At 48.0% G+C, this 25,100-nt stretch overlaps 1 protein-coding gene across 1 annotated transcript in view; it reads left to right on the forward strand.

Moving 5' to 3' along the window:
• Positions 1-25,100, forward strand: part of LOC132586458 (discoidin, CUB and LCCL domain-containing protein 1-like) — a 90,144-nt gene that overhangs the window by 44,354 nt on the left and 20,690 nt on the right. The window contains exons 7-11 of the mRNA XM_060258538.1: positions 6,842-6,879; positions 8,198-8,392; positions 12,508-12,626; positions 14,547-14,727; positions 22,194-22,286. Of these exons, the coding sequence (XP_060114521.1) occupies positions 6,842-6,879; positions 8,198-8,392; positions 12,508-12,626; positions 14,547-14,727; positions 22,194-22,286 (626 nt within the window). The remainder of the gene's footprint in view (positions 1-6,841; positions 6,880-8,197; positions 8,393-12,507; positions 12,627-14,546; positions 14,728-22,193; positions 22,287-25,100) is intronic.

The following is a 25,100-nucleotide window of genomic DNA, read 5'->3' on the forward strand; positions in this document are numbered from 1 at the left end:
GCAATCAGAATTCTGGACTGGGAAGACTGAAGGTCAGATTCCTGCAAAGCTCACAGGCTGATTTCAATCAGTCACTATCAGCGCAATCCTAAAGCCATTTCCCTATGCAGCCCAGTTGCATAGACCTGCGTGAGAGTCTGAGTTAGATCTCCTAAGGATGGTGCTGTGTCTGTCAGCCCCACCTACTGCACAAGGTTGTGCGGATTTAAAGGGGAAGGCTAGTAAACTATGTATAACATCATGAGTACCTGAATACAAAGATGGGCTACATCAGGGGTAGGGAAATGGCTGAGAAGTTGAATGCATTTTTTGCCTTCACTGTGGAAGACGAGAAGTGTTTGCCCGCTCCAGAACCACTAATTTTGGAAGGGGTGTTGAAAGACCTGAGTCAGATTGAGGTGACAAGAGAGGAGGTCCTACAACTGATAGACAAATTAAAAACTAATAAGTCACCGGGTCCGGATGGCATACATCCAAGAGTTCTGAAAGAACTCCAAGTTGAACTTGTTGATCTTCTGACAAAAATATGTAATCTTTCATTGAAATCTGCCTCCGTTCCTGAAAACTGGAAGGTAGCAAATGTCACCCCCATCTTTAAAAAGGGTTCCAGAGGATTTCCAGGAAATTACAGGCCAGTCAGTCTGACTTCAATACCGGGAAAGTTGTTAGAAACCATTATCAAGGACAGAATGAGCAGGCACATTGATGAACACGGGTTATTGAGGAAGACTCAGGATGGGTTCTGTAAGGGAAGATCTTGCCTCACTAACCTGTTACAGTTCTTTGAGGGGGTGGACAAAGGGGACCCAATAGATGTTGTTTACCTTGACTTCCAGAAAGCTTTTGATAAAGTTCCTCATTAAGGCTCCTTAGAAATCGTGAGAGTCATGGAGTAAAAGGACAGGTCCTCTTGTGGATCAAAAACTGGCTGAGTAATAGGAAACAGAGAGTGAGTATAAATGGGCAGTCTTCGCAGTGGAGGACGGTAGTGCCTCTCCCCAAAATACCCTCCCAGTTTCAAAAAGATTGGACCAGGGGGTCCAATTCTATGAGCCCCAAAAGAAGGTGCCCTTATCCTTCATTATTTCCTATGAAAGGAAGGCATTGAAAAGATGTGCCGTCCCTTTAAATGTGAGGGCCAGAACTCCCAATATGGAAATATCTTCAATAAATCTTTCTTTAAACATAATCTAGTTGTCTTTACCTCTTTTACTGTTCTTATTGCAGTATTTAATGCGTGAATTATTAAACTACCTTTCGGTATATCTTTTGGTATAGTTAAAATGGTCATCAGGACATAGAACCTGTTGTTAATTTATTTGAATCCCACCACTGGACAAAGGGTTGTATAATCTGTAGCCATGTAGAGGTCAGATATAGTTAGACTAGCTGGTAAGCTAAGCTGTATTTAGGGTTTGTAGAATCTTTCGAGCTCAAGTGCTGTGTTCTACTGGAGAAAGTTTTTCTTCCAGACGTTTCATTCTCGGCTGCGGAGAAGATCCTCAGTGGCGTTGCAGCCGGAGCAGGTGCTCTGACCTTCTTGGCTGCTGTGCATTGAAGGTCAGAGCGCCTGCTCCGGCTGCAACGCCACTGAGGATGTTCTCCGCAGCCAAGAATGAAACGTCTGGAAGAAAAACTTTCTCCAGTAGAACATGGCACTTGAGCCCGAAAGATTCTACAAACCCTAATGATGTTACCAGCCGTGAAAATGTGAAATCTTTGATAAGTTGTATTTCTTTTTATCCCAAATATCCTATCCTGATGTTTTCTAGTAAACTTTATTTCTTTTGATAAGCTTAAGCCTCGACTCCAATTATTGCCGCTCCGAGTCCACACCTCTGAATTTTCATGTATATCTCAACAATTTGCCTACCATAAACTTATGGGCTGATAGTAGCTTGGTCTTTTTTATGGATAGAGACTATTATAACCTGTCACCAGAAGGGGGGCATGATTCCTGTCTTGTTAATCCATGTAAATATTGGTGCCAGAATCCCTGCCCACCAATTGGAATTTGCTTTAAATAGTACCACAGGTATAAAGTCTAGTCTTGGTACCTTCCCAGATTTCATGTGAGATATTAGAAGGTTATTTCTGAGACTGTTATAGGCAGCCAGTTCTCAAGGTGTGGTCTGAGGACCATTTGGGCAGGGATACTATTAGCAGATCGAATCACATAGGGCCTTGAAATATGCCTCCCAGCGGTTAGCAGAGATATGGCGGAGGAGCAGCAATCTAGTGTTAAGGGAGGGACGGTGGCTCAGTGGTAGAGCATCTGCTTGGGAAGCAGAAGGTCCCAGGTTCAATCCCTGGCATCTCCAAAAAAGGGTCCAGGCAAATAGGTATGAAAAACCTCAGCTTGAGACCCTGGAGAGCCGCTGCCAGTCCGAGAAGACAATACTGACTTTGATGGACCGAGGGTCTGATTCAGTATAAGGCAGCTTCATATGTTCATATGTTTGGGGAGGGATGGTGGCTCAGTGGTAGAGCATCCGCTTGATAAGTAGAAGGTCCCAGGTTCAATCCCCGGCATCTCCAAAAAAGGGTCCAGGCAAATAGATGTGAAAAACCTCAGCTTGAGACCCTGGAGAGCCGCTGCAGGTCTGAGAAGACAAGACTGACTTTGATGGACCGAGGGTCTGATTCAGTATAAGGCAGCTTCATATGTTCATGTTCAATGCATTTGCAATCATGTCCCAAAAGAGTTTTGTATCTTTTTTGGATGCTCAGATGAAGTGATTCCATGAGGTAACTAGAGCTGCTTTTTTTTAGCTTATGATAAGTATTCTAAATTTGTGTTTAAACAGGGGGGTCCAGTTAAGTATTTCTTTGTTGTTGTCTTAGGGTGGCCAGACCGTCCCGGTCACCCGGGAAAGTCCCGGTTCTGGCCCCCAATTCCTGCCTCCCGGGCTGGCTATACCGGGACCATTCGAGGTCCCGGTTTAGCCAGCCAGAGAGCCGGTGGGCTGCGCGCGCGGGTGGGGAAGGCGGCGAGTGAGGGAGGGAGCGTCCCCGCGCGTGCGCAGGGCGATTGGCGGCGGTGTGGCGGGCTCTGTGCATGCGCGGGGACGCTCCCTCACTCGCCGCCTTCCCCGCCCGCCCGCGGGGCCCGGCGGCGGTGGCGGAGGCCGGGGAGGCGGCGGAGAGGCCGGCGCTGGTCGCTGGAGGCCCTCCAGCGACCAGCGACGGCCTCTCCGCCGCCTCCCCGGCCTCCGCCACCGCTGCCGGGCCCCGCGCACGGGCCTCCTCCGCCACCCGCCCTGGAAGAAGGTAAGCAGGGCAGGCAGGGAGGGAGGGAGGGGGCCGAAAGCGAGGGGGGCGGCTGGCGGGAGGGGGCGGCCTTCCTTCCTTCCCTCCTTCCTTCCCTCCCTCCTCCCTTCCTTCCTTTCTTCCTTCCCTCCTTCCCTCCCTCCCTCCTCCCTTCCTTCCCTCCCTCCCTCCTCCCTCCCTCCTTCCTTTCTTCCTTCCTTCCCTCCTCCCTTCCTTCCTTCCCTCCCTCCTTCCTTCCTTTCTTCCTTCCTTCCTCCCTCCTTCCCTCCCTCCCTCCTTCCTTCCCTCCCTCCTCCCTCCCTCCCTTCCCTCCTTCCTCTCTCCTTCCTTCCTTTCTTCCTTCCTTCCCTCCTTCCCTCCCTCCCTCCTCCCTTCCTTCCCTCCCTCCCTCCCCCCTCCTTCCTTCCTTCCTTCCTTCTTCCTTCCATCCTTCCCTCCCTCCTTCCCTCCCTCCTTCCTTCCCTCCCTCCTCCTTCCCTCCTTCCTTCCTTTCTTCCTTCCCTCCCTCCCTCCTCCCTTCCTTCCCTCCCTCCCTCCTTCCTTTCTTCCTTCCTTCCTTCCCTCCTTCCCTCCCTCCCTCCTTCCTTTCTTCCTTCCTTCCCTCCTTCCCTCCCTCCCTCCTCCCTTCCCTCCCTCCCTCCTCCTTCCTTCCTTTCTTCCTTCCTTCCTCCCTCCTTCCCTCCCTCCCTACCTCCTCCCTCCCTCCCTTGCTTCCTTCCCTCCTTCCCTCCCTCCCTCCTCCCTTCCTTCCCTCCCTCCCTCCTTCCTCTCTCCCTCCTTCCTTCCTTTCTTCCTTCCTTCCTTCCTTCCCTCCTTCCTTCCTTCCTTCCTTCCCTCCCTCCTTCCCTCCCTCCCTCCCCCCTCCCTCCTTCCTTCCTTGGCTCTCAAATATCCGATGTTCATGTCTTGCGGCTCTCAAACATCTGACCTTTATTCTGTGTTGCTCTTTTGTTAAGCAACTCTGGCCACCCCTGGAGTAGACAATACTGACTTTGGTGGACCCAAGCACTGATTCAGTGTAAGGGAGCTTTGTGTTTGTGTCTTCTGGTGCAATTTTGTTCTCAAATCCTGTATTTACTTCATCAGTATATGGGATAAGGCACTTTCTCAACTGTGCTGCATAATGCAGCCTATTTATTTTGTCCTGTTTGCTCTGTTGGCTCTATCTGCACCACCTTCATCACTTTCAGGGTGTGGATCCCCCAGTGGGGTGGTCTCCCGACTCCCTCCGCCGGCTGTTTCTGATAGCCCTGCGCCCCCTCTTTCATTTGATATGTGTCCCGTGCGGGTGCCACCCTCCCGCCGAGAGATGCCGCAAAATGAGCCCCCTTGAGGCTTATGGCAGCAGGGCTCGGGGGAAGCGAGCTAGACTGCTGTTCTTTTGAGGGGTTATAGAGTGTTTCGAGCCCGTCCCTGTGGCATCGGTCCCATCGTTGTGGGGCCCAGGGGGCCGGCGCAGCGGCCCGCTGAAGCAGCCTGTCGGTCACTTCCGGGTTCCTGTCCTGCATCTCGACCTGTGTTATTAGTGACAGGCTGCTTCGGCAGGCCGCTGCGCCGGCCCCCTGGGTCCCACAATGATGGGACCGATGCCACAGGGACGGGCTCAAAACACTCTATAACCCCTCAAAAGAACAGCAGTCTAGCTCGCTTCCCCCGAGCCCTGCCGCCATAAGCCTCAAGGGGGCTCATTTTGCGGCATCTCCCGGCGGGAGGGTGGCACCCGCACGGGACACATATCAAATGAAAGAGGGGGCGCAGGGCTATCAGAAACAGCCGGCGGAGGGAGTCGGGAGACCACCCCACTGGGGGATCCACACCCCGAAAGTGATGAAGGTGGCGCAGATAGAGCCAACAGAGCAAACAGGACAAAATAAATAGGCTGCATTATGCAGCACAATCTCACTGGAATCTGACTGGCTTCTCAGCGTGGAACCCGTTCTCTCTAGACTTCTCACTTTGAAAAAAGTTAAAAAAGAGTTTATTTAACTTTATTTCCCCCTTTCCCTCTCTATAAATAATCTTGGTGTTTCCGGCGGTGATATTTGGGGGATTTTTGGGGACGTCACAGGAAGTGCTGTGAAGTCACTTCCTGTTTCCGGCAGTGGCATTTGGGGGAAATGATGCCACAGGAAGTGATGTCACTTCCTGCTTCCGGCAGGTGGCGCGGGGAAAATGATATCACAGGAAGTGATGTCACTTCCTGCTTCCGGCGGTGGCATGACATCACCGGAAGTGACGTCACCGGAAGTGACGTCACTTCCTGTTTCCGGAGTCGTCTGTTCCCATACTCCCTTATATTTTTCCCAAGGAAGGAACCCCGCTGGTCACCTTGGGGCATACCAGCTTCAAAGACTCACGGCGATTGCTAGTGCCAGTTGGATAGTTCCTCCCTTTGCGGTCAGCAACTGTCTTTTTCTATTTGAAATGCAGATCTCTGTTCCCAGGGTTAGTAATAGCATACAAGATGGCGTTAGCTAGGGCAAGTGAACACATCTACTTAAGGCACAGCTAGGTCTAAGTTACAATGTCTGACATGTATCTCCAACTTTCTGACTGTACCTATTCAGTCTACTGCATGCTGAAACAGTGCTGTTTCAAGGGTTATATATTGGAGGAATATATACATTAATCAAGATAAAGGAAAAGTTTTGTAGTTGCAGGCGTGAAGCTATCACATAAGGCGGTTCACTCGGTAACGCCGTAACATCAACCAGCAAACTAGTAGAAATCGAACAAGCAATTTCTGTTGAAGGGCAACCTAGTTTGGGTTTTCTAAACACCTCAAGAGAATAAACAGTGAAACCAGAAAAAAAATAAACTTTACTAGAATCATAGAGTTGGAAGGGATCTCAATGGTCGTCTAGTCCAAGCCCTGCACAATGCAGGAAACTCACAAATACCTCCCCCCAAATTCACAGGCAAACCACCCTGTAAAAAGTCTGCCATGAAAACGTCATGAAAGCAATGTCACCCCAGAGTCGGAAACGACTGGTGCTTGCGCAGGGGACTTCCTTTACCTTTACTAAATTCACAGGATCTTCATTGCTGTCAGATGGCCATTTAGCCTCTTTTTGGAAACCTACAAGGAAGGAGAGCCCACCACCTCCCGAGGAAGTTCTTCCTAATGTTGAGCCAGAAACTTCTGATTTAATTTCAACCTATTGGTTCTGGTCCTGCCTTCTGGGGCCACAGAAAACAATTCCCTGCCATCCTCTATATGACAGCCCTTCAAGTACTAAGCTTCAGGAGGTGTTTTGCAGCAAAACTATAGCATAGTTAGCTAGAAATTTCCTTGTTTCCTTGGATCCTACTCTATTTGCCCAACTCAAGTAAGGGAGAAAATGCTATTCATTTGTAATTATACAAGAATAAAGTTTTGGCTTGATGAGGAAAAGAACTGGGTGAACCCACTTGAGAAGGTTAGTCCACGACAAAAAGGGCCACTAATGAGAAGGCCTATAGTCTTCTTACTTGAAGAATGGTGAAGGCATTCTGGAAATCTGAGTGAGCAAAAATAGCTGATACTTGAAGAGATATTGTACCCTCTCCCCCTTTTTCTCATTTTCAACAGGGGACCCTTATCTGAAAAGCGGCTCATCTTTCATAAAGGTTGGTCATTATACTGGTTTTACTTCTTTCCTCTCTCATTTATATCCCAACATTATTTCAAGAAGCTCATGGATGGAGTGTACCCCAGTTCACCTTTGTAGTTCAAGCAGGGGCTATTACCAACATACAGTAACCCTGTTTTTTCTCTTACCTTTTAAGGTAGGTTAGACTGGGAGATGGAATGACCAGACCAAGGTCATTGAATGAGCTCTGTGGTCAGGTGTTCAAACCCAGTCCCTTCTTAGTCCCCGTCTAGTGCTCTAACCACTATACAACACTGGCTCTGTCTATAGTATATCCATTTAGAAGAAGAAGAAGATGAAGATATTGGATTTATATCCCGCCCTCCACTCCGAAGAGTCTCAGAGCGGCTCACAATCTCCTTTCCCTTCCTCCCCCACAACAGACACCCTGTGAGGTAGATGAAGATATTGGATTTATATCCCGCCCTCCACTCCGAAGAGTCTCAGAGCGGCTCACAATCTCCTATCCCTTCCTCCCCCACAACAGACACCCTGTGAGGTAGATGAAGAAATTGGATTTATATCCCACCCTCCACTCTGAAGAGTCTCAGAGCGGCTCACAATCTCCTATCCCTTCCTCCCCCACAACAGACACCCTGTGAGGTAGATGAAGATATTGGATTTATATCCCGCCCTCCACTCCAAAGAGTCTCAGAGTGGCTCACAATCTCCTTTCCCTTCCTCCCCCACAACAGACACCCTGTGAGGTAGATGAAGAAATTGCATTTATATCCCACCCTTCACTCCGAAGAGTCTCAGAGTGGCTCACAATCTCCTTTCCCTTCTCCCCCACAATAGACACCCTGTGAGGTAGATGAAGATATTGGATTTATATCCCGCCCTCCACGCCAAAGAGTCTCAAAGCGGCTCACAATCTCCTTTCCCTTCCTCCCCCACAACAGACACCCTGTGAGGTGGGTGGGGCTGGAGAGGGCTCTCCCGGAAGCTACCCTTTCAAGGACAACTTCTGCCAGACCTATAGCTGACCCAAGGCCATCCCAGCAGGTGCAAGTGGAGGAGTGGGGAATCCAACCCGGTTCTCCCAGATTAGAGTCTGCTCACTTAACCACTACACCAAACTGGCTCTCCATTTAGCTGTTACTCAAACCTCCCATCAGCTGCTGCATGTCTCTCTTTTGCACTGGCATTTGGTGCTTGTGGGCAGCGATGCCTTTCCCTGTATTTTGCAGCAATAGCGACACAAAAATATTTCAGAAAAACTGAAGGCATTGGAACTACCTCATAAAGTTGTTGTGAACCAAGAAAGCAAGTCTCTTCCATCCTTCCTTTTCCAGACTGTGATGGAGTCTTGGAAGCATCCAGCTTCAGTGCATCATCCGTCTGGCACGAACAGAATGCCATGGGGAGGAATCAGATCTGGGCTGCTGAGCATGCTGCTTTTAGCAGCAGTGGGATCTCCTGGGCAGCAGATCAGAGCTCTACAGAAGAGTGGCTGGAGGTAGATTTGGGTGGAAGGAGAAACATCACAGGTCAGTAAGTATCAAGCAGCTTTCCCCTTTCCCAAGCAAACTTCTCAAAACAGATGAAACAATGAGAGATCTGGGACTGGAGCCATCCAGTATCTTTTAAAGCCAAAGCACAGCCCTGTTTCCTTTATAGAGTAAATAACATATGAACATATGAAGCTGCCTTATACTGAATCAGACCCTTGGTCCATCAAAGTCAGTATTGTCTCCTCAGACTGGCAGCGGCTCTCCAGGGTCTCAAGCTGAGGTTTTTCACACCTATTTGCCTGGACCCTTTTATGGAGATGCCGGGGATTGAACCTGGGACCTTCTGCTTCCCAAGCAGATGCTCTACCACTGAGCCAACGTCCCTCCCCAACAGCAGAGAGAGACTGGTTTCCATTAGCAAAATTATGAAGAAGCAGACAGGTTAAGCCCCTTTTTCTTTTTCCGTGTGGCCCCATTCCAGGATTGTACGTGGCCATTATTTGACTGTAAAAAAGCAAGCAGGGATCCATGACCTCTGTCATGTCTATGTGGACCCTTTTTTTCACCCCGCTGGAGATAGTCAGTTTGTATTTATCAATTATTTTAATGATCCAGCAGCCTCTACTTATGTTCTTATGGGTAAATAAAGTTCCTTCTTCTTTAAAAAAAAAAATCTGCTGCTTGAAACTCAAAAAAGATTATGCACCAGGCAAGCAGCTGAAGGAACAAGACGAGGAGCCATTCCAAAGACGAGGAGTCTATTCCAAAAAGGCTCCTCTGTCTGGTGACCGTTCACTTTTACTTCAGAAGATTGGGGCACATGGGGAGGGCCAGTACATTTGCCCTCATGGGACAAACAGCCATGCTGTAGGGCTGTTTCTTGTCAGAAAACTTATTTTAGGCGAGTTAAAAAGTAATTCTCCTTGCACTGTGATCTTGATCCACATTGGTGTCTGTATGCCTGTTAGTTATGAAGGAACAGCGTAATATTTGGTTGGCAATGTTTTTCTATATACTTCTCCATTTTTATTCTCTTCTTCCTTTCCCATCTTTTCTTCTTTCCCTTCACTAGTTGCCTCATTCCTTCCCGTCCTGCCTCCGTTGCCTCAGAAACACTGTTGTCGCTCTGAACAAGTCAGATATTATGTCCCAGATATTCACTTTTTTGTGTCGTTTTCAAGAAGCCTGAGGAGAAATGGTGGCTTTTGTGAGGTCACCTCAGAATGCACTTGTTAATTGGCAAGGAGAAAAAAAGAAGCTTTGTGAGTCTGGGTGGCCAGAGGCTGAGTGGAATTCAGAAAAGGAACATAGTTTTGGGGGAGGAAAGGGGTTATCTGATCGCTGCCCTGTCCAATGCTTGGCAGGGCAAGGCAATTTGGGTGAAACATTCAAAGCCCATTCAAGCCTGAAAACTGTTCAGGGACAGGTTCTTGGTGGCCATGACATGGGGAACCAGTGGAAAGCTGAGGAAATCAAGTTACATCCCTGCAAGCTAAAAAACTAAAGAAAGGATATCATGCTTGATTAAGTGTGCGGACTCTTATCTGGGAGAACCGGGTTTGATTCCCCACTCCTCCACTTGCACCTGCTGGAATGGCCTTGGGTCAGCCATCGCTCTGGCAGAGGTTGTCCTTGAAAGGGCAGCTGCTGGGAGAGCCCTCTCCAGCCTCACCCACCTCACAGGGTGTCTGTTGTGGGGGAGGAAGGGAAAGGAGATTGTGAGCCGCTCTGAGACTCTTCGGAGTGGAGGGCGGGATATAAATCCAATATCTCCATCTACCTCACAGGGTGTCTGTTGTGGGGAAGGAAGGGAAAGGAGATTGTGAGCCGCTCTGAGACTCTTCGGAGTGGAGGGCGGGACATAAATCCAATATCTTCATCTACCTCACAGGGTGTCTGTTGTGGGGGAGGAAGGTAAAGCAGATTGTCAGCCGCTCTGAAACTCTTCGGAGTGGAGGGCGGGATATAAATCCAATATCTCCATCTACCTCACAGGGTGTCTGTTGTGGGGGAGGAAGGGAAAGGAGATTATGAGCCGCTCTGAGACTCTTCGGAGTGGAGGGCGGGATATAAATCCAATATCTTCATTTACCTCACAGGGTGTCTGTTGTGGGGGAGGAAGGGAAAGGAGATTATGAGCCGCTCTGAGACTCTTCGGAGTGGAGGGCGGGATATAAATCCAATATCTTCATCTACCTCACAGGATGTCTGTTGTGGGGGAGGAAGGGAAAGGAGATTGTGAGCCGCTCTGAGACTCTTCGGAGTGGAGGGCGGGATCTAAATCCAATATCTTCATCTACCTCACAGGGTGTCTGTTGTGGGGGGGAGGAAGGGAAAGGAGATTGTGAGCCGCTCTGAGACTCTTCGGAGTGGAGGGTGCGATATAAATCCAATATCTTCCTTTAGGTCTTCCCCTGATCTTGCCTCTGATCACTAGTCCTTGAGTAACAAGACACCCCCCCCCATTTGTTTCTTGCACCACTCCCTCACAAAAACCCCTGTAGCAAGCCCTACTTGTAAGCTCTAGTGGCACAGTGTGAGGGCCCAATCTAGACAAGGGTACCAGGGGTGGGGAAAGACAGCTGGCCTTTGTCTAGACAAGACCTTTTCTAAGTTTGTGGCCTAGTTCTGTCCCTTCCCCTCCTCCTGAGCTTACTAATACAGTTTGTTGCTTCTGAGTCCCCACCCCCCACCCCCACCCTACTGTTGCTAACCAATTCCTGGTGCACTAAGACGATGGCTTTATGGCCGTTTTAATTGATTGATTTTGGTTGCTGTTAGTGATTTTATAAATTTTCCTGAAGGCCAGTTTTGGTGGAAAGGTGGGTAATTTTAAAATAAATAGATTATTGTGTTGGTCTTGGATCAGAGAGATCCGAGTTCATATTCCTGATCCGAGCATGACTTCTCAGGATGGTGCTGTGCGGGTTTTTTTTTTGGGTAGAAAAAGCCCAGCAGGGACTCATTTGCATATTAGGCCATACCCCCTGGTGTCACCATTGTTTCATGCAGGGCTTTTTTTGGTAGAAAAAGCCACGCAGGGACTCATTTGCATGTTAGGCCACACACCCTGACACCAAGCAAGCCGGAACTGCGTTCCTGCACAAAAAAAAGCCCTGGTGCTGAGAAAAATGCCTCGGGATAGATCATTGTGGTGTTACCTGTGCTGTGTTGGAGAAATTATATTTACCTGGCAATATCCAACTCCTCTCCTCTCTAGATGTGGCATCCGTCCCATGAGTCTTCCTCCTGGTTCTTAAGGAGAAGGCACAGTTCAGAGGCATGGGGTGCGGGTGCTGTGGAACAGTTCAGTGTCTGGCATCTGCTTGAGATATCTTGTCAGCTGGAGTCACTGCTGTTAGCCTAGATGGACTTCTTGTCTGATTTAATAGGACAGCTACTTTTTGTATATTCATGTTGAGTCAGTGGGACCAACAGTAAAGGCAACTGAGCACAGGATCTACCCATGATTCCCCCCCAACACTTTTTATATCAACTTTGTGAGTAGGGTTCGGCCAACAGTCCCTCACTGGTTCAAGTTCACTTACACACCTTTGGATGTCTGTTCAAGTCAATGGACTCTGAGTGAACATATGAAGCTGCCTTATACTGAATCAGACCCTTGCTCCATCAAAGTCAGTATTGTCTTCTCAGACTGGCAGCGGCTCTCCAGGGTCTCAAGCGGAGGTTTTTCACACCTATTTGCCTGGACCCTTTTTTGGAGATGCCAGGGATTGAACCTGGGACCTTCTGCTTACCAAGCAGATGCTCTACCACTGAGCCACCATCCCTCCTACATATGAAGCTGCCTGCTACTGAATCAGACCCTCGGTCCATCAAAGTCAGTATTGTCTCCTCAGACTGGCAGTGGCTCTCCAGGGTCTCAAGCTGAGGTTTTTCACACCTATTTGCCTGGACCCTTTGTTGGAGATGCCGGGGATTGAACCTGGGACCTTCTGCTTCCCAAGCAGATGCTCTACCACTGAGCCACCATCCCTCCCGTGCTTAGATTGGTGCTGCTAATGAGGACTGAGTGGGTATTTAAACTCAGGATTCCCTGGTCTAGTCACTGCCTCAAGCTATCTTTATCTTGCTTATGTGACATTCTCATGGTTTTTTTAGGTACAAATTTAACCTTATTATTGTTTCAGGGATTATTACAAAGGGGTCCTCTCATAAATATAACTACTACATAAAGTCCTATAGAGTCCTTTTCAGCCGGAATGGAAAGAACTGGAAAGTCTATAAATCCAACAACGGAGAGGATAAGGTAAGACTGGTAGATTTTTGGGAAGTGGTTCTATTGGGATGGAGATGGTTAACAACAGTTGATATTCAAAGCAGCCTCCCCTGCTCTTCTATTAACATTTTAAAGAAGAAAATATGTTTCCAATGCTTGTAGAGAAAAAGTTAGGAAAGCTAAAGCTCAGTATGAACTTAGGCTGGCCAAAGATGCTAAAAACAACAAAAAGGGGGGGTTCTTTTCTTACGTTCAGACTAAGAAAAAGAGCAAGGACATGGTAGGCCCATTGCGAGGGCAGGAAAGTGAAATTGTAACAGTTAATGAAGAGAGGGCGGAACTGCTCAATTCCTACTTTTCCTCAGTCTTCTCTTCTGAGGGAAACGGTGCTCAATATGGCAAAAACTAACATATAATGAGGGTATGGCGTTCCGATCTAGGATCAGCATGGGGTAGTACATAAACACTTTGTTTTTTAAAATGAAACTAAGTCCTCAGGGCCAGATGAATTGCATTCAAGGGTTCTAAAAGAGCTTGCAGATTTAATTTCTGAGCCTCTGGCTATTATTTTTGAGAATTCTTAGAGAACAGGAGAGGTGCTGGAAAATTGGAGGCGGGCGAATCTTGTCCCCATCTTCAAGAAGGGGAAAAAGGAGGATCAGGGTAACTACCAACCTATCAGCTTGATGTTTGTACCTGGAAAAGTTTTAGAACAAATCATCAAACAGTTGGTTCTGGAACATTTAGAAAGGATGGCTGTGATTACTAAGAGCCAGCATGTTTTTCTCAAGAACAAGTCATGTCAGACTAACTTGATCTCTTTTTTTGAGAAAGTGACTACCTTGCTGGATCAGCAGAATGCTGTAGACATAGTTTATCTTGATTTCAGTAAACTTTTTGATAAGGTTCCACATACTTGTCCTTGTTGACAAGTTGGTAAAATGTGGTTTGGATCCTGTTACCGTTAGGTGGATCTGTAACTGGTTGGCAGATCGCACCCAAAAACTGCTTCTGAATGGTTCCTCATCCTCTTGGAGAGGAGTGACAAGTGGAGTGCCTCAAGGATCTGTCCTGGGACATGACCATACGCTGAACATGAGTCAACAGTGTGATGTGGTGGCTAAAAAGGCCAATGCAGTTTTGGGCTGTATCAACAGAAGTATAGTGTCTAGATCACGTGAAGTGATGGTATCACTTTACTCTGCTCCGGTAAGACCTCACCTGGAGAATTGTGTTCAGTTTTGGGCACCACATTTTAAGAAGGATCTAGACAAGGTCCAGAGAAGGGTGATGAAGATGGTGAGGGGTCATGAGACCCCTACAAACAAAGGTTGAAGGATTTGAGCATGTTTAGTTTGGAGAGGAGGCGGCTGAGAGGTGATAGAATCACCATCTTCAAGTACTTGAAGAGCTGTCATATAGAGGATGGCGTGGAATTGTTTCCTGTGGTCCCAGAAGGTAGGATCAGAACCAGTGGGTTGAAATTAAATCAGAAGAGTGTCCGGCTCAACATTAGGAAGAACTTCCTGACTGTTAGAGCGGTTCCTCAGTGGAACAGGCTTCCTTGGGAACTGGTGGGCTCTCCTTCCTTGGAGGTTTTTAAACAGAGGCTAGATGGCCATCTGACAGCAATGAAGATCCTGTGAATTTAGGGGGAAGTGTTTGTGAGTTTCCTGCATTGTGCAGGGGTTTGGACTAGATGTCCCTGGAGGTCCCTTCCAACTCTATGATTCTACATTGTTTAAAAATACATTTTCCCTTTTAAATGCTAACAACAGATCAGGGAGTGCAGTTTCAAATAGCAAAACCAAGGTTGAAGCTGAAGAGTTAAATCCCCATCTCTGCACAGTCATGAGCCAAGTTGTGGGCACCCAAACCTACAAAAAATGAATACTATTAAAGCTTTCCGTCATGCTAGTTTCTAACTGGTCTTTCTCACCATTCTATCAGGTCTTCAAAGGAAATAGTGACAACTTCCAGGAGGTCTCCAACGCTTTCATCCCACCAATCCTGGCACGTTACCTGCGTATCACACCCCAGAGTTGGAACCAGAGGGTTGCACTGAAAGTGGAGTTGTTGGGATGCCAGGTGGCATGCCTCAAGGCAATGTGCCCATACAGCAATAATGGAAGTAAGGAGCAGCAACTTGCATATCTGGATTGATACTTTTGATTATCACCAGCTGGCTCATCTTCCTTCAAGGAGATCATGTCAGCCCACACATGCACAAGACACTGGTCACCTGGAATGCTAATGCATGCCATTAAGAGCAAGGGGGAAGCAGCCACATCAAGGCTAGCATCAGGAGATAGCCCACATCTGCAGCCAAGCAAAGGGGCTTGGCCTTTCTGATCCCACCTTACAACAGAATGTTGCTCTGGGATGATCTCCCATTTTGGAGGCAGTGGAGAGTGGCTCTCATGTAAGCGTCACACTGCACTCCTTGGAGACTCTCCCACCAAGAACTGAGAGATTGTGATGCTGCAGTGGCTTCTAGGATGAACACTAATTTCCTGACAAGCAGGATGCTAGTGGGGGGCAGTGAGAGAATCATGCTTAGCTGCCTAGCTTAGAGGAGGTCCTACAACTGATAGACAAATTAAAAACTAATAAGTCACTGGGTCCGGATGGCATACATCCGAGAGTTCTGAAAGAACTCAAAGTTGAACTTGTGGATCTTCTAACAAAAATCTGTAATCTTTCATTGAAATCTGCCTCCGTTCCTGAGGACTGGAAGGTAGCAAATGTCACCCCCATCTTTAAAAAAGGCTCCAGAGGAGATCCGGGAAATTACAGGCCAGTCAGTCTGACTTCAATACCGGGGAAATTGGTAGAAACCATTATCAAGGACAGAATGAGTAGGCACATTGATGAACACGGGTTATTGAGGAAGACTCAGCATGAGTTCTGCAAGGGAAGATCTTGCCTCACTAACCTGTTACATTTCTTTGAGGGGGTGAACAAACATGTGGACAAAGGAGACCCGATAGATGTTGTTTACCTTGACTTCCAGAAAGCTTTTGATAAAGTTCCTCATCAAAGGCTCCTTAGAAAGCTTGAGAGTCATGGAGTAAAAGGACAGGTCCTCTTGTGGATCAAAAACTGGCTGAGTAATAGGAAGCAGAGAGTGAGTATAAATGGGCAGTCTTCGCAGTGGAGGACGGTAAGCTGTGGGGTGCCGCAGGGCTCGGTACTGGGTCCCATGCTCTTTAACTTGTTCATAAATGATTTAGAGTTGGGAGTGAGCAGTGAAATGGCCAAGTTTGCGGATGACACTAAATTGTTCAGGGTGGTGAGAACTCGAGAGGATTGTGAGGAACTCCAAAGGGATCTGTTGAGGCTGGGTGAGTGGGCGTCAACGTGGCAGATGCGGTTCAATGTGGCCAAGTGCAAAGTAATGCACATTGGGGCCAAAATCACAGCTACAAATACAAGTTGATGGGGCGTGAACTGGCAGAGACTGAACAAGAGAGAGATCTTGGGGTCTTGGTAGATAACTCACTGAAAATGTCAAGACAGTGTGCGTTTGCAATAAAAAAGGCCAACGCCATGCTGGGAATTATTAGGAAGGGAATTGAAAACAAATCATCCAGTATCATAATGCCCCTGTATAAATCGATGGTGCGGTCTCATTTGGAGTACTGTGTGCAGTTCTGGTCGCCGCACCTCAAAAAGGATATTATAGCATTGGAGAAAGTCCAGAGAAGGGCAACTAGAATGATTAAAGGGCTGGAGCACTTTCCCTATGAAGAAAGGTTGAAATGCTTGGGACTCTTTAGCTTGGAGAAACGTCGACTGCGGGGTGACATGATAGAGGTTTACAAGATAATGCATGGGATGGAGAAAGTAGAGAAAGAAGTACTTTTCTCCCTTTCTCACAATACAAGAACATGTGGGCATTCGATGAAATTGCTGAGCAGACAGGTTAAAACGGATAAAAGGAAGTACTTCTTCACCCAAAGGGTGATTAACATGTGGAATTCACTGCCACAGGAGGTGGTGGCGGCCACAAGTATAGCCACCTTCAAGAAGGGTTTGGATAAAGATATGGAGCACAGGTCCATCAGTGGCTATTAGCCACAGTGTATGTGTGTATATAAAATTTTTTGCCACTGTGTGACACAGAGTGTTGGACTTGATGGGCCGTTGGCCTGATCCAACATGGCTTCTCTTATGTTCTTATGCCTTTTCTCTCCCACCAAGAAATGGAAGATCGCCCTACAGGATCTTTCATTTCCTGGTGGGACGGAGGAAATGGAGCAATAACTCTCTAGCTTCCTTTCGTCCTGACTTGCTGACCACAGAGCAAATTGTAAATAGCTCAAGTATGCTATAGGGGCTGATAGGAGTAGAGCAGGGGTCCCCAACCCCTGGGCTGTGGACCGGTACCGGTCCATGGCCTGTTAGCAACCGAGCTGCAGAGTGAGGCAGAGGCACTGCACCACCCCTTTCACCTGCCTGGGACCTGAGCAGATGAAAGAGGCAGTGGGCCTCGCTTTCAAGTACCACCTCTTTCATCCACCTGGATCCTGGGTGGGTGGAAGGGGCAGCATGGCAGCAATCTTCACCTCTCTCTCTCTCTCTCGGCTTGGCTTCGCGAACGAAGATTTAAAGACCCTCATGGGGGGGGCAGGGATGGGGCATGGTGGGGTGGCAGCCTGGGGGCAGCAAAACACCTAGCACCTGCCACACACAACAGTCCGTGGAAAAATTGTCTTGCACAAAACCAGTCCCTGGTGCCAAAAAGGTTGGGAGCCGCTGGAGTAGAGGACTATGAGGCATGATTATGATGTACTTATGGAAGGGCCACTGGAGGGCATCTCACCTACAGGCCTCTAAAACATGGAGACAGTGTGCTTGCACATGAAAGGTTATATCTTGAGTAAAACTTTGTTAAGCCACAACCCCTCATGTTATGGTGTTGACAACAAAATTCCAAGAGTGCCCACAAGGGTGGGAACCCCTGACCTAAACCATAAGGAGGTGGTCTGGTTCTGAAAGACAGAACGATATAGAATCATAGAGTTGGAAGGGACCTCTAGGGTCATCTAGTCCAACCCCCTGCACAATGCAGGAAACTCACAAACACTTCCCCCTAAATCGCCTGTGATTGCGCTTTCAGTATTTCGCTTTTAAGAAACTCCCACCCCTCCTGAACCCCCTTCCTCCTAAGTATCTCTGACCATGGGATTTTACCCATCATAGTTCTAAGTTTATCAAAGTTTGCCTTTCTGATGTCCAACCTATAAGTCTGACTACGTATAGCTTTTCCCTTCCCTAAGACTGTAAATTCCAAAATCACATGGTCACTACTGCCCAGGGTGCCCACTATTTCCACTTCTTCCATCAATTCTTCCTTGTTGGTGAGAATCAGATCCAAGATAGCAGATCCCCTTGTTTCCTTCTTCACTTTCTGGAAAAAGGAAGTTGTCAGCAAGACAGGTCAGGAATCTATTTGACTTTTCATTTTTAGCAGAGTTGGACTTCCAACAGATGTCTGGGTAATTGAAATCTTCCATGATCACTGTATCCCTTCTCTTGGGTCGTTTTCGCACTCACCTCCAGCCGGCGCGACCCCCCTCTTCACCGCGCAGGATCTGCGCGGATTTCGCACTAAATGCCGTGGAGCAGCCTTTTGCGCCGGAAACTCCCGTCGCAAAAGCCGCGCAAACGCCAAACTGCTTTTTGGCGATTTACGTTTGAGCGGCTTTTGCGACGGGAGTTTCCGGCGCAAAAGGCTGCTCCGCGGCATTTAGTGCGAAATCCGCGCAGATCCTGCGCGGTGAAGAGGGGGGTCGCGCCGGCTGGAGGTGAGTGTGAAAACGACCTTGGAGAACTTTGCAATCTGCTATAGAAGTATCTCATCCAATTTGCAAGGCTCATCCTTGCCAGAGGCGCGAGCCAAAGGGCTCATGGCCTGTGGCTCTTGGCCTGGAGGGGTTCTAGCTTAGGGGTTCTGTAGAAAGGTGGGTAGTTACTCAAAAGTAGTTTTAAGTGGCAATGGGTAGTGAGATTTAAAGAGAAATGAAGAGAAAGAAATTTTTGAAATGGATTGCAGCAGTATGGCTGGTGAGGGAGCAGAGGCAGTGACATTTAAAGACTGTGAGATGTTTGTATTTCTACCTGAGAGTAGCACAAATTACACTTGCAGCAAGTGTAAGTTAGTGGCCCTGCTGGAGGAAAAGATACAGGGACTGGAGGCACGATTGTCCACACTTCAGTGTATAAAGGAAGATGAGGATATGTCTCAAATATGCAAATATGAGCCTTGCATGTGTCTTACTTTGTTAGAGTTTGTAGAATCTTTCATGATCAAGTGCCGTGTTCTACTGGAGAAAGTTTTCCTTCCAGATGTTTCGTTCTCAGCTGCGGAGAACATCCTCAGTGGCGTTGCAGCCGGAGCAGGCGCTCAGACCTTCTTGGCTGCTGTGCATTGAGTGGGGCCAGGGCTGCTGGAGAGCTGCTATTTCTAGGCTGGAGGGGGTGTGGTGAAAGGGCAATTGGTTTGTGGATGTGCCCATTGTTTGGTGGGGCTTCCTGGAAGGGTAGTGATAAGGAAACTGGCTGTTGAATGTGACCATTGTTCTGTGTTAATTGCTGGGAGGGTTGTAAGGGGTTTGAAGATAAGGAAGATGGTTGTTGACTGTGCTGATTGTTCTGTGGAATTTGCTGGTTGTTCTGAGACTTTCTGCAATTTATAGTCTGTAGGGTGTTTTGCAGAGCTGGGTACCAAGATTGGTGGATGAAAATGCCTTCTTCCTTTCTGTTAAAATTGTGCTGGTGTTTGTAAATCTCAATAGCTTCTCTGTTCAGGCGGGTATGATAATGTGAGATGGTAGAAAGGACTTCAGTTCTTTCAAAGTGGATGACGTGGTCTCCTTCTTGGAAGTGTCTTACTTTGAATCACCAAGGATTGTTATGCTTCAGATGCTTTCATATAAGACTAAAACCACCTGGGGCAGGGGTAGTTGTGCTTGGTAATGCAGAACAAAGAGCAGAGAAGAGACATTTGTCATACAAATATGCATTCTGTTTGATGAAGGTTTATCATTATCATTGAAGGCCCACTAAAGCAACAAATGTTTTGAGTCTCACATGTAGTCATATCCTTTATCGTAAGCTACCCACAAAGAATCATTTCCTCCCATTAACACAACTATGCAGGGAGAAAGCAGGGAGGGGAAGGTAGCACAAGAAAGAGACAATGAGTCAAGTGGATGTTTTGTTTTCTAGACTTCACCACCCACACTGTTTGGACTAGCGACAATTAGCCCTGGGATCAGCATGGTCGTCTCTGTGGGGCTTATGGATGATCGGATAGACATTGAATCACTCCAAAACTACAGTAGGAAGTGCAGGAGTCAGACATATTTCTGCCAGCTGTTGCTCAACATTCCTGAATGTTGTCTGAACAGCTGCATTTCCTCTGGAGGGGAAGACCAGAGCCTGCATCAGGGCTCAGCATCCTTTGTCAACTACCAAGGTCCACCTCTCTGCAGGGACCCCACTGTCTACTGTACCTGCAGAGCTGCCTCCGTCTTTGAGGAAGCAGGGAGAAACGGGGGCAAGGAATGAAAGGGCAGTAGCAGCTCCCTGCTTGTTCACCTCCCCTGCTTGGAGAGCCAGTTTGGTGTAGTGGTTAAGTGTGCGGACTCTTATCTGGGAGAACCGGGTTTGATTCCCCACTCCTCCACTTGCACCTGCTGGAATGGCCTTGGGTCAGCCATAGCTCTGGCACAGGTTGTCCTTGAAAGGGCAGCTGCTGTGAGAGCCCTCTCCAGCCCCACCCACTTCACAGGGTGTCTGTTGTGGGGGAGGAAGGTAAAGGAGATTGTGAGCCGCTCTGAGACTCTTCGGAGTGGAGGGCAGGATATAAATCCAATATCTTCATCTACCTCACAGGGTGTCTGTTGTGGGGGAGGAAGGGAAAGGAGATTGTGAGCCGCTCTGAGACTCTTCGGAGTGGAGGGCGGGATATAAATCCAATATCTTCATCTACCTCACAGGGTGTCTGTTGTGGGGGAGGAAGGGAAAGGAGATTGTGAGCTGCTCTGAGTCTCTGATTCAGAGAGAAGGGCGGGGTATAAATCTGCAATTCTTCTTCTGTTCCTCTGGGCAGCAGGTATGACTAGGTCCAGCCCAGGAGTGAGCAAGTGGAGGCTCCCCAAGGGCACTTTACTCAAGGGCCACTCAAACCCTGAAGCCAGGAATGGCCATAGCTCAGGTAGAGCGCATACTTTGTACACTGAAGTATTCCGTTCTCTTCCCAGCACCTCTGATTAGAAGGATCTCCAGTAGCAGGGTATTGTGTTTAAATAGCTATTTTGCAAGCTGTTTCATTTTTGCAGTTTAGAAGGTTGTCCCATTGGGGAAACCAGGTTGCTGGAAAGACTAGGAACCTTTACATGGGGGGGAGGGGGGGAATCAGAGTGTAATTGAGGAACAAAGATGGAGGAGAAAGTAAAACAGGGCTATAAGAGGGACAGAAGAAAAGAACCTGATGCTAAAGTTCCTGAGTTGTTTCCCCTGCATTAAGTTACAGAACAGGGCTGGAGAAAACCTTTCCCTAACATCTGAAGAGATGCTGCCAGTGGGAGTAAGCAGTATGTCCCATTCTCTACCTGGTCCTCTCCCAGGCCACCAAGGTCAAGTCAAGCTGGAGCTGGCTTTCAATCCCCGGCATCTCCAACTCAAAAGGGTCCAGGCAAGTAGGCGTGAAAAACCTCAGCTTGAGACCCTGGAGAGCCGCTGCCAGTCTGAGTAGACAATACTGACTTTGATGGACCAAAGGTCTGATTCAGTATAAGGCAGCTTCATATGTTCATATGTTTGGGGAGGGACGGTGGCTCAGTGGTAGAGCATCTGCTTGGTAAGCAGAAGGTCCCAGGTTCAATTCCTGGCCTCTCCCAACTAAAAAGGGTCCAGGCAAGTAGGCGTGAAAAACCTCAGCTTGAGACCCTGGAGAGCCGCTGCCAGTCTGAGTAGACAGTCCTGGCTTAAGGGGAGGGACGGTGGCTCTGTGGTAGAGCATCTGCTTGGTAAGCAGAAGGTCCCAGGTTCAATCCCTGGCATCTCCAAAAAAGGGTCCAGGCAAATAGGTGTCAAAAACCTCAGCTTGAGGCCCTGGAGAGCAGGGGAGGGATGGTGGCTCAGTGGTAGAGCATCTGCTTGGGAAGCAGAAGGTCCCAGGTTCAATCCCTGGCATCTCCAACTAAAAAGGGAAGTAGGCGTGAAAAACCTCAGCTTGAGACCCTGGAGAGCCGCTGCCAGTCTGAGTAGACAATACTGACTTTGATGGACCGAGGGTCTGATTCAGTATAAGGCAGCTTCAGATGTTCATAATGTCAACCCAAACCATCTAAAAAAAATGTGTTTTCCAGCTGCGTAATGTGTTGTTAAGGGTACTGCACTAGATTTGTCACCTTTGTTTGCTTAGCTGTAAAGTATTTATTGACAGCAGCAACCAAAACCACGATAGGTGCAAGATCCAAGCAAGACTGTGTCATGACAATGCTTACCTGGGCCAAGTCCGTAGCCCACTCCCAAGTGCTTGAGGCAGAGCGTGTTAAGAGTTCTCACGAAACCCCATTTTTGCAGTCCACAGTGGCCCCAAGGAACTCCCCATCCTGACCAGCATTCCAGCCGTTTTCACTCCAAACCCTGGAATAGTAATCAATTCTGAGAAAACAGGTAAGTGCTTCCCAAATTCTGTTTCTAAGAAAGAGCTGTTTCTAGTGGTCAGAGTGGTAGTGCTGGTGTTGCCTTCTCCCCTGCAGTCAAGGAATGCTTCCTAAATTGCAAATCTCAGGCAGGAGTGGACTTCTACCAGACGCAGAACACACACAGGCATGCAAAACGCCACTTGCACAAATAGTCACCACGTCCTAACAGCCCTACGTGGCCCAGAATCAGGGTACCTGAAGGACCACTTACTCCCAGAAGAATGTCTCCAGTAATTAAGAGTTTCATCGGCAGTCCTACTCCGTAGATTTCTATGGTTTGAAATAAAGGCTACGAGAGCCAGGGTCTTTTTTTTTCTGGGGCTCTGAAGAAGAAGACGACTGCAGATTTATACCCCGCCCTTCTCTCTGAATCAGAGACTCAGAGCGACTTACAATCGCCTTTATCTTCTTCCCCCACAACAGACACCCTGTGAGGTAGGTGGGACTGAGAAAGCTCTCACCGAAGCTGCCCTTTAAAGGATAGCCTCTGCAAGAGCTATGGCAGACCCAAGGCTATTCCAGCAGCTGCAAGTGGAGAAGAGGGGAATCAAACCCAGTTCTCCCAGATGAGAGTCCGCACACTTAACCACTACACCAAAATGGCTCCTGGGTTGTGGCATACCCTTCCTACAACTCGTTCGGGCTCCAGTTTAAGCATTTTCTTTTACTGACGTTTGATATAAAGCTTGTTGGCCAGCCTTCTGAATAGCACCTGTGAATACTGTCTGGGGAACACCAGGCACAGGGGCTGTGTGCAGAAACACCCTGGTGTGAGCTCTGACATGTCCTGCTAATGCAGGGATCCCACAGTGCCTGCAAACTGTTTTTAGAAAGTGGATGGGGCCAGGTGGGGCTTTTGCCCAGCAAGCCTTCTGATTGGCCATTGAAAATTCAATTAGGGTTTGTAGAATCTTTTGGGATCAAGTGCCGTGTTCTACTGGAGAAAGTTTTCCATCCAGACGTTTCGTTCTCAGCTGCGGAGAACATTCTCAGTGGCGTTGCAGCCGGAGCAGGCGCTCAGACCTTCTTGGCTGCTGTGCATTGAGTGGGAAAATTCAATTGGCTGTGCAGATTTTTTTGAAATGCTGCTTTGGCAGAAAATGCCACCGCGGCACAAGGATCTTCATTGTGTGACAGAAGGTAAGCTGCTGCAACCATTGTGTGGCTGGATCCACCTCCTGTGGAAGCCATTTTGTGGCTGTGTCCATCATAAAAGGTGCAAGCAGCAGTCATTTCCGACTCTAGGGTGACATTTCATCATGGCATTTTCACGGCAGACTTTTCAAGGGGTGGTTTGGCATTGCCTTCCCCAGTCATCTACACTTTACCCTCAGCAAGCTGGGTACTCATTTTACCGACCTCAGAAGGATGGAAGGCTGAGTCAACCTGGAGACAGCTACCTGAACTCAGCTTCTGCCGGGATCAAACTCAGGTCGTGAGCAGAGCTTAGGACTGCAGTACTGCAGCTTTAACATTCTGTGCCACAGGACATAATATTCTGTCAAAATTCTAAAGGTGCCCACAGGCTCAAAACGTTTGGGGACCCCTGTGCTAGAGAACCTCAGGCATGGTCTACACATGTGACAGAAACCTGGGGTGGTCATATAGACTGCAGTACTGCTGAACTCAGCATGGGTCCCTTGTCATGCCACTGACTGTCTGGGGGAAGTGCTTCTCTGCACTTGCAGAGGACGCTACTTTACTTTTGGGGAGATTTAAACTCCCCGTATAGATAATTTTTTAAAAAATTTTTCGATTTTTATGCAAACCTGGGGAGTGCCCAAAGTTTTGCAGAAAAATCTCCATGTTGCCCTGATCTGCAGATTTCGCTAGCAGCAAATAGGGGTCACAACCGGCTAACAGTATATAGGTAATTTAGCTTCATTAGCTACAAAACCTGGCCATATTTAATGGTTTTGATGTGGTTTTCAAAATTAGTTTTGGTACACCACCTCAAACACTTAAACCAGTCCATCTAAAGAGTCACTCAACACTAGGGTTGCCAAGTCCAATTCAAGAAATATCTGGGGACTTTGGAGGTGGAGCCAGGAGACATTAGGGGTGGAGCCAAGATCAAGGCTGTGACAAACATCATTGAACTCCAAAGGGAGTTCTGGCCCTCACATTTAAAGGGGCGGCACACCTTTTCAATGCCTTCCTTCCATAGGAAATAATGAAGGATAGGGGCACCTTCTTTTTGGGCTCATAGAATTGGACTTCCTGGTCCAATCTTTTTGAAACTTGGAGGGTATTTTGGGGAGAGGCACTAGATGCTATACTGAAAATTTGGTGCCTCTACCCCAAAAGACAGCCCCCCCAGAGCCCCAGATACCCGCAGATCAATTCTCCATGATTTTCTATGGGAATAAATCTCCATAGGGAATAATAGAGTTCCCAGCAGACATTCCCCTCCCCTCCCCCCGCTTTCTGACGACCCTGAAGCGGGGAGAGGGTCTCCAAACAGGGGGATCCCCTGCCCCCACCTGGGGATTGGCAACCCTACTCAACACAGAACTGCAAAGTGTTCTGTGTACTGCAATTCACAAGCATGGATAGCAGCATCTCTCACACATCGCTCACTCAGGGGTGCAACATGATACAACCCTGTGACTACATCTGGCTTACAAAGACACCACTATCTCCTGTGCCTAGTTAGACACATGCTGATGAGCACCCTTTCCTGTTCGGCTAGATTTATATTATATATTTATATTTAGGATAGATTTATATTTCTCACCAGTCATTTCCCTTGCCTTGAACATTAAATCAAATATACCCAGCC

Source organism: Heteronotia binoei, chromosome 17 (genome assembly GCF_032191835.1).
Source record: "Heteronotia binoei isolate CCM8104 ecotype False Entrance Well chromosome 17, APGP_CSIRO_Hbin_v1, whole genome shotgun sequence".
NCBI classification, from domain to species: Eukaryota; Metazoa; Chordata; class Lepidosauria; order Squamata; family Gekkonidae; genus Heteronotia; species Heteronotia binoei.